Source organism: Haliaeetus leucocephalus, unplaced genomic scaffold, assembly GCF_000737465.1.
Source record: "Haliaeetus leucocephalus isolate CR32 unplaced genomic scaffold, Haliaeetus_leucocephalus-4.0 Scaffold140, whole genome shotgun sequence".
NCBI lineage: Eukaryota > Metazoa > Chordata > Aves > Accipitriformes > Accipitridae > Haliaeetus > Haliaeetus leucocephalus.
Window position 1 is genome coordinate 7,398,899 of NW_010972576.1, and position 14,425 is coordinate 7,413,323.

Sequence of the window (14,425 nt, forward strand, 5' to 3'; positions counted from 1 at the left end):
GCTGTTTGCACTCTGTTCAGCATCCCTGAGCCCTGCAATCATGGAGGAAAACCAAAAAGAAGGCTGAACCCCTTTCCTGTCGCTGTGCTGGGGATCCTGGTTTTAATAATGGGCTCATGTGCTGCTCTAGTCCTTCCAAAAGGCACTAAGCCCTTCACCTGCTCAGAACTGGCCAGAATAACCTTGATGGTTTGAGGGCTTTTTTTTTTTCTTTTTCTCCTCTTTCTTGATTCGGTGCTGCCTGGTGAGGCTGGACTGGGGACCTGAGGCACTGAATAATTCAAAGATGTGGCCACAGCCACACCATGGCACCCAGTATGTGGCATGGGACATTACCACCAACTCATCCTCAACAGCAGCCAGTCATGAATTCCCCCTGGTATTTCAGGACACTGCTAGCTGACCTGCACGGACACAGCTCTCCTCTGCCGCCGGAGGAACCACCGGGACGGGTCAATGCACTGCCAAGGCATGGACCCACCATAAGGTTTCTGCTCCAGCACCAGTCATGTTGGGCAACCCCCAGCAGTTTAGCTACAAGATCAGTGAAGACAGTTGCTGGTGAGGGAAGTTTATGGGTAATTGCAAGCTGTGAATCACAGGAAAATCAGCAGGAAGCAGATGCTCGAAACTTCTGGTCCATTAGGCTCCCAGCCCAATGCACCTCTCCCCACATTACAGGCTATTTTGGGAGTGTTAACAGTGGGCAAAATTTCAAACTTTACATAGGACTGGTTCTGCTCTTGCCATGAAAAGCAGTGGCCATTTTCCTGGGCTGGAAGTCCCCTGCCATGAGCAGCTCTGAAAGGGAATAGCCACTGGGCAGAGAAAGGAAGCTACTTTTTTTTTTTTCTTTTGGGTGAGCTGGTGCCACATTGGATGCGTGCCAAAGCAAACCAGCCCATGGGCTCCCAGCCGTGGTGGCACATCCCTGCTTGCAGGGCATCGGGGAGGTGCAGCCATCCCTTGCCTGGCGCAGTTCTGCACGCCACACTGCCCAGCTCCGACCCAGCTCTGCACTTTGCCGGGAAGTTGAGGAGCACTCCCGTCCAGGTACACAAACACCCCCGGGTGCTGCAACCCCCTGCCAGCTCAAGGGCACTGCCAGCCAGCTTTAGCTGTTACATGTTCCAATCGGTCCTCTACCTGTATTTTAACCGCCCCATCCGAAGCCGTGAGCTGGTTTTTTTGTGCAGTTCCCCAGCAAACTGAGCGGTTCTGCTGAATACATTCTTCTGGAGCTGCTATAAATGATTGCACCCTGCTAGTGCACACTGGGACACCCATGAAGAGCAGACTTTCCCAGGGGGTTGGACCTTCCAAGCCGTCTCCTTATGCCTCAGTTTTGCACAGACTCAAACCACCTTTGCTTTTGGCTCCTGTGCTAAGATTAAATTGGTTGTTGTCCACAGGCACGGTAAAAATTGTCTTACCTTTCAGGCTGTCTGGCATAAACCAGACACGAATCCTCCCTTTGAGAAAAGTTTCCAAGCAGTCTTCAGCTCCTGTGTAATTCAGCCCTGGGAGCTCATAAAAGCCATGTCTATGCTTTCATTGAGGCACTAATTGCTGCCACATTACAACCCCCTGCATGCCGAGGTTTATCATATGTCAGGAGCACCCATTTTTGTTCCCAGCTGGGGCTCTTGCTAGCCGGCTGCTGCTCTCACGGCACAACACGGCTTTTGCAAAAGCCCTTCAACATCTGCCTGATGCTAGGCCCCTGCGCTGCCCCAGCTCGCTGCTTGCACATCGGGGTTGGACACAAAAGGATGCTGGGCAGGCGAGGCGTGCATGCCCCCTCCCTGCACATCCCCATGTCGGCAGCAAGCCTTTTCTCCTGCGTATACCTCTGGCACCCTCTGAGCCCAGTGCAGGTCACCTGTCCTTGTAGATAGGCTTTTTGGGTTTTTTTGAACAACCAGGGGACCTGCTACACCAGACATTCACCTTGGCTGCAATTTTTCACATCCAGCCCCTGGGCTGAGGACCACCGCTGTAAGGAGAGGCAGGTCTTCCAGTTACTCTTCCCACATGCGGAGCTGTTTGCCTTTCATGTTGTGTCTTTCCCAGACATATAGCAGCAGAGGAATGTTACGGGAGATGCCTGGCTTGGATTTGTCAAGCTAGTTTTAACAGACCGCAGCCAGACCCCTTTCCTGCCTCCCAGTTTAGCTGAGCACGCCGTGCCTTTTTCCATGCCTGCTTTTCCAGGACTGCTCCACATAACCCTGACAAATGAGGAGCTGCAACCTTCTGTTTTCCACTGTTTTCTCCCCCACCATTAAATCAAGTGTGTTACCCACACAAGACAGGAGACAGGTTCTCCTCAAGGCACAAAACATTGTGTATCTGTGCGATGGTGTAAGTAAAAACGGATGCCTGTGGTTAGCTCTAGTTGCTGATGTCATTTTAGGCAGCAAGATGGGGCTAGTGCCGGGTTTCTGCAGGCTGGCCCTGTTGAGCTGTCTAACGTAGCTGCAGTGCAGGCTGGTGAAGAGGCATCCTTAAGCATCATCCAAACTAAAGCAACTTCTCCAGCCCAGGCTGCACACCCACAAAGGAGCTCACACACACACACAGCGGTGGGAGCGGGATCCCAAATAATGCCCTGCCTGGCTACTCCCAGGCCCATCATTGGGACCATCAAAAGCCCATCTGCACAAGCCTAGAGCTGCCCAGGGGCACAGCACGGACAGAAACCCAGCTGAAGGACTCCTGAGGAATGAACACCCTTTCAGGGCTGTGTTTGCAGAGCCATCAGCCCCTCTGTCCAGGAGTGACACCCATCACAGTCAGTCTTTGTCTTGGGGGGATCTCATCAATGTTTATAAACACCTGAAGGGAGGGTGCAAAGAGGACAGAGCCAGGCTCTTCTCAGTGATGCCCAGTGATAGGACCAGAGGCAATGGGCACAACCTGAAACACAGGAGGTTCCTTATGAACATCAGGAAACACTTTTTTACTGTGAGGGTGACCGAACACCGGCAAAGGTTGCCCAGAGAGGTCATGGAGTCTCCATCAGTGGAGATAGTAAAGCCCATCTAGACACAGTACTGGGCAGCCTGCTCTAAGTGGCCTTGCTCGAGCAGGGGGGTTGGCCCAGAGGACCTCCAGAGGCCCCTTCAAGCTCAGCCAAGCCATGAGTCTGTATGTCATGGGAGCTCTCCAGGTCACCTTTTGGGCTAAGGAGGATCACTGTCTAGGGGCGTGGGACACACCAGGGAATGCAGGGGAACATTTTGCACAGGACTTATTCAGGGGAAGAATCAAAGGTGGGAAAATGGAGGGATTTAGGTGATTTGGGGAACAGGTGTGGGAAATAATAGAGGGGTAAGGGGATAAAGAGGGCTAGTTATGTGTAAACAGTTGGCTAGTCAGTACACTTGTCTGGCCATGCCCTGCACCTCACTAGCACAATCTAACCTGTGTCCTTATTAAATTCCTTTCTAACATTCTTGGGTGAGGGCTCTGTATTCTGTGTCTGCGTGTGTACATGGGGATGTGAAGGCAGCAACTGGAGCCAGACCGTGGGTCGGAGGAGCTGTGTCCCAATGGTGCAGCAACTGAAGTGGGGACAAGCGTGTTATTGCTTGTGAAGATCAAGCTGGACTAGCTGGAGAACGGCCTGGGAGAAGCGTGGGGGCCTCTAAGGGCCAGCTCAGGGTGTCAGAGCACCTGGATGGCTCTAGGAGAGCATGAGGCTACGGGACCAGGAAAGTCCTGGCCAGTTGAATGTCTGTGAGGGAGACTGTCTGTACCAGTAACTGGAGTGGTGCTGCAGCCTCAGGGGCTCACATCTCCAGGTGCCAGCAACAGGGAAAGTGGCATCACCAAGCGTCCACCCCAGCAGCTGGAGAGATCCACCCTGTGTGTGTGTGTGTCTGTGTGCGCACGTGTGGATACAGGCTGTTGGCACTGTCTATGTTTGCATTAAGTGCTGTGTGTCCATCTGTGATCTGTGTGGCCAGAGGTGTATGTATGCAGTGCATGTGTGCACTCTGTGCCTGGCAGGATAGAGCTGCAGCAGCCTCACCTCTCTTCAGCTGTCAGACCTGGCATGATACACTTTCCTCCAACACTGGCCTTCCTACTGGAGGTTTTGTGTAGTTAGCAGGATGCTTATGGCCACACAAGAGTGCTTTGTCAGTGATTTGAAAAGGATACAAAGGAGTAAGTGTCTTTGCAAAGTTTTATTCTACACCCTCAGTTTCAGAAACCTTTACACAAGTTTGTCCTGGTTTCAGCAGGACAAGAAACCAAAGCAGTGAGTCGCAAAGGTTTCCTCTTCAGGCATGCGAGCCGACCTGCTTTTTGTTAATCCACCTTTCCTGTGTCCAAAAGCAGGGCATTGCATTCCCTCTTCTGCCCCAGATGTTGAAGGACAAAAAGGACCTGATTTTTGGTTGATGTTGTTGAATTACTGCAAGCCACTAGGAGGGTCATACCCACACTAGAGCATTCCCTGCTCCTCCTCACTCCCTCCACCTCCTTCAACTTTGGAAACACTGTAAAGCCTCCAAGAACAAGGTGATGATTTCTGACCTGCAGGAGCATGTCTGCAAGAGAACACCTACTCTATGAACAGCAAAGCCAGCCCAGGGCAGGCAGGTGAGCTTCCAAGCTGTATTTCAAGAGGAAACAGGTAAAGGTATTTGCTCATAGATACTGGCAGGTCCCAGGGAGAAGCCGTTTCACCTCTTACAGCAAGGTACCAGCTGCTCAGCTCATTCAAAATGGCTGCAGTTCAGCAGCTGGATCAGATGTGGACTTGTAGAGTTCCCCCAGGCCTGCTTTCAAAAATGTGCCTGTCTGCCTTTAAAAAGGACTCCAAGCTCTCCTGAATATCAATAAGCAACAAGGTTCTCCAGAGGCTGTTCTGTCTTCTACCTTGCTCAGATGATGATAAGTGCTATCTCCTTTCTGTGGTTTTCAGGTTTTCCACCAGGGAGGGAGGCTTTTTGGTCCTATAGGCAGCAGTGCCTGCAATCCGGGCCCCTCTGATGGTACTGATGTATGGCAAAAGGGGAGGCTCCCGCACCACCAACGTGGTGCCCTTGGGAGTATAGGCTCGGAGTAGCAATTTCTCTTCTGTGTGAGCCGTCACTGCCACCCAGCCTGCACAGCCAAAAAAAACCAACCAGTCAGCAAGATGAGTCACTAGGATCAGAACGAGGGTTCTGGCACAAACTCAGTGCCTTCCATATTGGCTAAGAACCTGAACTATCCAGGTGTGATTTCTTTGAGAAACCGATCTCAAAGGTAATATCCAGCCCTTTCCCAGCACCTAAAGCCACACCTTACTCAGCCACACCAGACACAGCTCTTTCCTGGTGAACTTAAGAGGGATGGTGGGAACTACCAAAAAACACAGTAATAAAGCTTTCCAATACATGGCCCTTTCTGTCTCACCTGGACGGCCGACAGTGTCACAGCCATTCCTGATGCTGTGGAACTTGTACGGCAGCCAGAGCATAAAGTATTCCAATGTGGTTATCCTGTACAAGTGTGGTTGTCAATCTCCATTTTTGGAGGTTGCCAAGCCTCAGCTGGACAAAGTCATGGCTGCCCTGATTTTGTGCTGGTGACAGTCCTGCTCTGAGCAGGAAATATGACTTCAACCCTTCAGACGCCTCTTCCCATCAATGTTTCTAGACGCAGATCCTGCAAAGCAAACTAATGAAGCAATATTAAATTACCTGCAGAGGAAAGCTTGATATCTGCGACAGCCTCAGTGGTACCAATTCCTTTCAGTGTGATGTGCTGAGGGACAAGCGGGGGGAACTCTTTCATTCGCTCTTCCCCACCCATAGGAACCTAAGATCAAAACATGGAGAAAAGATTTAACAGTCAAGAGATGCTTCAGCACTCCTACCTTAAGCTGGCGAGCAAGGCATAAGTGGGAATAAAGATATTAGACTGTTGTTAGCCAGGTAAGAGCTGGCTTGAGTACCCTACAGGAGTTATTTCAGGTTTGCCAAGAACAGAATCAGGATCACATCCAGAGCAACCCAGTGGGAGCTCAGAGGTGAGCTAAGATGCCCACTGCACAACCCAGCTGGTGGCTCAAGACAGCTGCCTTGATGTGAGTGACAGCACTTGTTCTCCATGTGCACAGGAATGGAGCTGCCAAGACAAGGACAGCTCACCCCATCCGCCATCAATCTGCAAGTGCTACACAGTATGTGGCAATACCAAGGAAAAAGTCAGACCACCAAAAGATGAAGGTATGTGCAGCACGGGCAAAGAATAAGAAAGGTACCTTTTTCAACTGCAATCTGTTCTGAAACCCCAGTCTGAAGTCTGCCATGGAAAATATCCCCGTTGCTGCCTGCACTTTAAGGCTGTTCAAGAAAAGCTGAGCAGAGAGCAGAGCACTGTAAATCTTAATCAGCTTGAATGCTAGAAACAAAAGCTCTGCTGAAAACGTATCATCTCAGGTGCTCTCTCCTAACACAGCTGCAGCCATGCAGCCTGTGCAAGACCACTTCACACTGCAGATCTCCACTCTCCCAATGCAGAAGTCTCAAACTCCTGACACATCCTGGTTTTCTCCGTTAATTGTGCCCCAGCCAGGGCACTTCAGCAGGTGGGATGGCCTGCTGTCCTGGTTTCAGCTGGGATAGAGTTAACTGTCTTCCTAGTAGCTGGTACAGTGCTATGTTTTGAGTTCAGTATGTGAAGAATGTTGATAACACACTGATGTTTTCAGTTGTTGCTCAGTAGTGTTTAGACTATAGTCAAGGATTTTTTAGCTTCTCATGCCCAGCCAGGGCACAAGAAGTTGGCACAGGACACAGCCAGGGCACCTGACCCAAACTGGCCAACTGTGTATTCCATACCGTGTGACGTCCCATGTAATATAGGAACTGGGAAGTGGGGGCGGGGAATCGCTGCTCGGGGACTAGCTGGGTGTAGGTCGGCAGGTGGTGAGCAATTGCCCTGCGCATCATTTGTACATTCCAATTCTTTTATTACTACTGTTGTCATTTTATTAGTGTTATCATTATCATTATTAGTTTCTTCTTTTCTGTTCTATTAAACCGTTCTTATCTCAACCCAGGAGTTTTACTTCTTTTTCCCGATTTTCTCCCCCATCCCACTGGATGGGGGGGAGTAAGTGAGCGGCTGCGTGGTACTTGGTTGCTGGCTGGGGTTAAACCACGACACCTGCCTATCTGCAACCATAAGCCCAGGACAGCACCTCCTCTTACCTTTAGTAACTCTTGGCCAGCATGTTTCTCATAGATGGCATCTGCTTTACTCAGGATAGAAATGTGGACTGGCAACAGGTTAGAAGCCACGACAGAAAACCAGGCAGGCTTTTCTCCCTGAAATAAGTAGCAAGAAGAGGATGTTATTTATGATAACAGAAAAGCAGCCCTGAATTGCTTTCTCTTGCTCTGTTTCTTTCCTGCATGTTGAAAACCTGTTTGATGTCCCCTCCTTGCCCGAGGGGTCCTTGCCCCTGTCACTGCAGAACAGCCAGGGTTTACATAAACAGGGGAGCTGAGCTTCCAGGAGAGAAGCACCCACGGCTTCACCATCCTGCCTCAAAGCACCCCCAATACCGTATCCCCTGCCATTTCATTTGCTCAGCTCAGGCAAATCATCCAAGAGATATCTTTGCTCAAGTTTAATTCCCAAGAACAAACTCAGTGTGGTTATTTAGCATGAGAGGTGATGGCCATCTCCTGTCTGGTGCTTCTTCTCCTATCACTTTACATGTCTAACACACACCACTCATTAAACCATACTTCATTCCAAGCTGCTCTCAAGCTATGCAAAGACTGAATGTGGAGCAGTTTCAGCAGGCACTCTCTTAGCTTTTGCATGCAAAGCAAACAAGGTGAGAGAGGGGAGAAACCTCTATAAATGTTGCTAGCAGTCTGAAATAAGGAAACCCAAGTGCAGCAATTCCTTCAAGTTCCTCACAGATCTAATCTGAGGCAGGGACTCCTGTCATGACCTGAGTCCTCCTTCAAGGCCTCTGGAAGATGTAGATACGCAAGACTGATACAGCAATGGGCTGAGACAGATACCGAGGACCTGCAGGGCCCTGAACACGCACAGCTCAGCTTGCTAGGTGCACCATTACATGGAGAACAGGCTTATAGCACGAAGCCTGACTGCCAGCCCTGCTGCACTGGACATGTCTCTGAGCCTGATCCTCTTACCAGGAGATGGTGTGACACTGCTTCACCCTGACCTCAGGTTCCCCAGGCTGCCAACACCAGCTGTGTTCTCCACAACTTCTAAGAACAGAAGTTATCCCTCGTGACAAAACAACCCCTTGGGCAGCTCTGTGGCTGCCTGATCTTGCAGCATTTGTGCAGAGGGTGTTTACTGCCAGCAAGATGTCACCTGTATCACTGTCCTACTTTGTCAGGGATGCAAATCCAGGTGCTTTCTTAAGTCCCTGATAGCGCCCAACCAACATGCCTAGGAAGTTCTTTTCTGAGAGCTTTGCCCAAGACAGTATGGACAAAGACAGGTTTTATTCTGCTGGGTTGCTCTCCTCACAAACAGCATTTTTTCTGAGTGAGGCATTACTCCTCTGTACCGTTTTTCAGGACAGGGCTCTGGATTCTCACCTTAACTACAGTGGAGCTCTCCTGCCATACTGGTACATTATTACTTACAGAACCCTGTCCCCTCCACCTTACTGGTTTTCTCCCAGCAGGTCAAGACTGTCCTCAGCAAAGTACCAATTCAACATTTCTACGGTGATATTGGAAAGCTGACTGAAACAAAGGAACAGCCATACACACACCCCCTTCCCAAAATGGGACAAACTACTGAGAAAGGCATTATCATAAGTGCTAGATATATCTTCTGTATCTGGAAGAAACCACTCCTTCCAGAGGAAACATCATGGGAGGTCAGCTCCACACAGTTCAATAAAGGTGTGTGACATGGCATTTCTAATAAACGGAAGAAATTGGCGGGGACACACAGACAAACCGCCTTTAAAAAAATATTTTTACAGAAACTAAAATACATTTACATTTAATTGCTTCCTTGGGCAAACTCTTCAGAACAGTCTGTGTCAGAAAGAAAAATGCCCATGCTTTTCTCTCTTGGCAGACGGCTCTCACAAAACAAGAAATGAGGAAACCCAGCTATTTTCCCAGCTAATTTTCACACTCTCTTCCTTCCCTCCCTCTCTCCCTGCCTTGTGCCTTTGTATGTTATGGGAAGCACACTAAGCATTCAAAAGCTGTTACTGTTATATGATATAAAATACAGCAGGCTGATAACAAGTATCAAACCTTTTAACTGCAACTCCCCACCCCAAGGCATTTTGACTTTATGCAGTGCTTTATTAACAGAATCATCATCTCAAAAGCAGCAGAGAAAGGGTCTGGGAAAGCTACCCAGAAAGCATTTTATCGTCTGGTACTATAAGAAGAGATGAAGCAGCTGCTCACAAAATCCTTTCTTCCCTTACCTCTAAGTAGTCTACACGTCCCAAAGCTGCTAAAAACAAGACCATTCCTGGCTTGAGAATGAAGGTCCGTGGAACGATGGCCTGTGTTGGCAAAACCAGCTTTACTTCTTTCTCTGTCAGGAGATTTAAAACCTGCAAAATAATTGTACTGCCGTAACTCATTCCAGATTTTTCAATGGGGACAATGAAATTAATACTGGCATTAGTAGAGCAGCGTGAAGAACATCTAACAGAACAGTTAAATTCTGGTCCACACAGTAAGTGAGAAACAGCAGGAGGTAGGGATGTCAACAATCTCCATGGCAATGAAGGTCCATAACAAAGTAGAACAGCTGCCAGCAGCCTGTTGGACCACAGATTTGGGAATCCTGGGCCTGGCTGGAACAAGCTCACCCAAGGTTTACTGTGCTTTAGCATGAGTGCAGCCATGTGCAGAACTGGAAACCACCTTCTGCTATGACATTTGAGTTACCCCACTTAGGTAGTGATGCAAAGCTCTGAATCAATACCAGCAGCAAAACTAGTCGCAAATATCTCACTGTGAGAAAAGTGCTGGATGACACTATGAAACAACTCAAACTGCAGGATTACAGCACGGATCCCTACCCTGGGCACAGTGAAACAAGCTCTCCCCTCTGTGAGGGCTCCCAAATGCTCCTGCTGCCTGTCGTCTTCTCCTCCCTCTTCCTTTCCATCTCCTGGCTTAACTGGCTCATCTCTTTAGGTGCTAACTTGTTTCAGTGAAATGATCCATCTCAAAGTCTACTTAAAAGCCAGAGACTTAACTAGCAGGGCTGCAGCCACAGTGGTCTGATCACTTTTTACAGAAGCACTGTTCAAACCCAGCTATGAAACAACGTGCAGGCAAAGAATTTCAGGAAGCAGTGCCTTGAAGGAAAGAAGCAACTAGTCTCCCGGTTGACAGTGTCTCTTTCTTAAACGCAGGGAAGTGACAGCACAAATGCTTCCGCCTGTGCCGCCCAGGCATGCCGCCACAGTCATGCAAATACAAGTTTGTAGCAGTCTGGCCATGAGGATTAACTTCAGTTCAGCATTAAAAGACTGAACTAACAAGGGTTGTGGTGCAGCCAGAACCCCTAATGTTCTTCCTATGTTCACAAGCAGACAATCTTTAGCTTGAAAGTCAGGGCAGCCTTCAATACCGATTCTAAAAGATGAGGAGGCTTTGCCCTGCTAGCTGCAGGTTCTCTCATGTGTTTGGCAATGCTTAATCCAAAATTTGAGTTATCAGTAATCCTTTTCTAGGCTTTCCAGAAGTTTGGCTTTGGAGGGAGTCATGAAGAAGCAGATATAACATACCTCCAAGGAATAAGAACAAAAATGTAATTCCATTATATGCTAACCGCCACTTTCCTTCCCTCTTCTTAAAAAAAAAAAACAAAACCCAAAAACCCACCCAACAAAAAACTCCCCCCCAAACCTGCTCATAACTAGAAATCTCCCCTGCCAAAATCTGCCACATAAACAATCTGCTTGTCCTCCAGTCAGATCGAACACTGACTGCAGGAACAAAATTTCATCTGAAACTTGGCATGTAGCTCTCCAAAGACACAGTGAGGATAATCAAAATTAGAAATGGCAGCAAGTATTTCTGGATGCAGGAAAGCCCACTTGTTTTTCACACTTATTCAACACCAGAAGAGGGGAAGAACATATCCAATCTCTAGTTACCAAGCCAGGTCTCTAAGCTGATGACTGTCTTTACACTGGCTATCAGAGAGCCAAGTGCCACAGTAAAGTGGGTTACGTACGATCTGGCAAACACATGTACTAGAAAACCAGCAGTTTTATAGTGCTCATGAAAGCAGCATCTGCACTTGAGCTGCGCAGCCTCAGTACAGTTCTTGCACTTCATTCTCTTCAGAACTTTCCCATCTCCTTGTACTTTTTAATTTTCCCCCAAAGATGACTGCAGCTCTGCAAAGATATCGAAGTGATCAAAAATCAAAACACGACTTTTTTGGACGTGTGCACTACATCAGCACTGGCTTCAGAGCCATTGCTCTACTGAAACATTGAGGTAGGCCTGATGTATTGGAGCTATTAACAGGAACACTGCAGATCCCGTTAGCTTCAGGAGAATGCTTTCTCAAAGATTTGGTTCAGTCACACAACACTGGTTATCCTCTTAAGCTCCACCTTTTCCAGTAGGCTGGTAGAGCTAAAAAAGTGCAGACTTCATTGGGTGATGCTGGTAAAAGCTTGCTTACAGCACTATCGCTTACTTTCCTTCATTTAGATGTTAAAAAAGTTTGACAATGCAGTCATACAGTTCCTTTGCAAAGATCACAGTATGCGCTATTCAGAAATGCAACAGTGTTAACACAGCAAATGCTTCCCAAGTAAACACGAACTATATTTTGACAAAATTGCCCAAACCAAAAGAATCCTAAGCCCAGGACTGCAACAGAAATACTCTCCCACATGCACAGCTAAGGCAGAACAGTCCTCCCAAACCCTATCATCCCAAAACATAGCACCACAGGGTACCTACACAGTTTTCCTTTACAATCCCTGGAGTGTCAAAACACCAGCGAGCATCCTTCACTTCATTGTATGTGAACTCCTCCCTTTCCTCATGCTTCTTAGGGGAATGCCTGGGATCTTCGCCTATGCTGTAGGAGAGCATGTCAGGGTCAAAGTCAACTACCGGGCTAGACTTCGGCTGTTGAAACGTTCTTCCAACTCTTCCTGGATTAAAATGAAAGATTTCCTGGTAATTAATTTATTAACCTGCCTTTCCTTCAATTGGACATCTGTCCCTTTCCTTGCTTAAAAGAGATGCAAGTTGGTAATATAAAGGTGATAAAGATGCTACGTGGCTAGAAATTGGTGTGTTCAAAAGTCAAGATGCTAAGAAATCCCTTCTGTAATTCTTGCTTTGCACTCCTCAAGCCCCAAAACCTTAGCAGGGACCAGATCACAGACACTCCATGATTTCCATTTTACAGTAAAGCAGGCTGGGTTTTTTGTTTTGTTTTGTTTTTTAGAGCCTTAGACTGTCAAACACAGAATTACTTGAAAAATCAGAGCTATCTTCCGGCAAGCCCCTCTTTTGGATACATACTAAAATGATGTACAACCACTGTGGCCTGCAGCCAAAACGTGATTATTTAAAAATGAAACTTGTTTTCTTCCTTTGGGAACGAGAGATAGCCTATAATGGAGTACCATTGTAAACTACTAAGCTATCTGAGCTAGGCTAGCAAATGCTGATGGGAGATGCACTGCACAGAGGAAACCTCTGCAATGCTACAACAGCAGCTGAAAAATAAGTACTCAGAAGAAATACTAATGCTGCTACTTACACAGGAGCTAGAGGTCTTGCACCCGTTACTCAGGGAACAAAAACTGGCCAAAATAACTTGAATGCAAGTTTGGAAATTTTTTATTGCTACTACAGATAGCGTGTTCTTCCCATAATTAAATGGAAATGAGTTCTTTCAAAGCGGGAAGGAATTACTTGCCAAAACCAACTGGATTCTACAGCAAATGAAGGAGTCCTTTGTGTAATGCAGTATTTTCAACGGGGCAGAGGGGCAATACCTTTACTCAGGCAATACTCACCCACAAAGTAACCTTGTTTTTTAAGGTGATTAAGGTACTTTTTTTCTTCACTGCTTAGTTGATCTTCTGTTTTTGTTGCCTCCTCTCTCAGCCTCTCCTGCCTTCGGAATATCCTGTCACACGTAGGATTAATAATTGGAAATTTCAATAGGTTCAGTGTTGTTCCTGGAAAAAACAGAAGGCACACGTGGGCTTCTGACTACCTGGCACATTGAAGCTCTGAGGAAAAAAATAAAAAAAAAAAAAAAAAAAAAGTACTGCTTCTCCAGCTTTTGGGTGAAACCCAGTAACACAAAGTTGGAGGTGGAACTACAGCTGCTCCCATAAAGTACTAGCCTCCCAGCCAGGGCGGTAGGAAGGAGGCACCCATCCGCTCGAGATCTGCTCTCACCCATGGTTTGATGAAACAGGTCTCAAAGCCACATGGCGCCAAGACTGACTTAATACACCCCAGGCAAGTCCTGCCTCTAGGCAGCTTGGTTTGGCCTACGATTGTTTTACAGGTGCTCCCCAGTCCACCTCCTGGTTTCTCTAGACTTGAGGGCACCCCAGTTGATGGGGAGACGGCAAGGCACGCAGATCAGGTACTGTCCCCACTGCCAGGGGAGCACGCAGGCTGGCTCTGGCTTACCAGCCCCCTTAGTGCCACGAGACGCGCAGCACCCTCTGCACACGCCTCCCACCCTCGCTGCCCCGAGGAAGGCGACGGTTCGAAGCACAGCACGGCATCGGAGCATGCTGCCCACAGCGGCGACGCTTCAGGGTGCTGGGCAGCCCTTTGGCGACGGGTCCTCCCACCCCAGGGGGTGGCCAAAGGTAGCCTCACGGCAAGCCTGGGGCTAGCCGGCCTCCAGGCACCCGCCACCGTGACGGGAAGAGAGTTGCTCCTGACCTGGCCAGTGGGAGATGGTGGCCCTGTCGACGATGTTGGGGGCACGGGACTTGCAGTAGTCGGAGCGCAGCAGGGCGTTGAAGAGTGTCGACTTGCCGGAGTTGGTAGCGCCCAGCAGGTAGACGTCTCCGGCGCACCTCCACGAGCGCTGCAGCCGGCTGACCAGCCCCTCCAGGCCGAAGCCCGTCTTGGCGCTCACCAGGCGGACATCCACCAGCGGGGCTCCGCGCAGGCCGGCCCCGGCGCAGGCCGCTGCCACCCGCTGCCGCAGGCGCCCCAGGTGCCCAGGGGAGTCGGCAGGCAGCAGGTCCACCTTGTTGCCCACCACCAGCAGCCCGGCGACGGGGACGTCGGGGCCCAGCAGCCCCGGCAGCTGGGGCAGCACCGGGTCGGGCAGCTCCAGCACGTCGAGGAGGTAGAGGAGGAGCGGGCCGCGGCCGTGGCGCGGGGGGCGGCGCAGGGCGGCGCTCACCACCCGGCGGTGCTGCTCGGGC

The 14,425-nt window shown here is 49.1% G+C and overlaps 1 protein-coding gene across 1 annotated transcript in view; it reads right to left on the reverse strand.

Annotated features, from left to right (window-relative positions):
* Positions 1-4,207: 4,207 nt before the first annotated feature.
* NOA1 (nitric oxide associated 1) overlaps positions 4,208-14,425 on the reverse strand; it is a 10,813-nt gene continuing 595 nt past the window's right edge. Inside the window, exons 2-8 of the mRNA XM_010561033.1 lie at positions 13,932-14,415; positions 13,040-13,204; positions 11,967-12,163; positions 9,452-9,583; positions 7,215-7,331; positions 5,700-5,817; positions 4,208-5,118 (exon numbers count right to left, since the gene is read on the reverse strand). Of these exons, the coding sequence (XP_010559335.1) occupies positions 4,913-5,118; positions 5,700-5,817; positions 7,215-7,331; positions 9,452-9,583; positions 11,967-12,163; positions 13,040-13,204; positions 13,932-14,415 (1,419 nt within the window). The 3' untranslated portion in view covers positions 4,208-4,912. The remainder of the gene's footprint in view (positions 5,119-5,699; positions 5,818-7,214; positions 7,332-9,451; positions 9,584-11,966; positions 12,164-13,039; positions 13,205-13,931; positions 14,416-14,425) is intronic.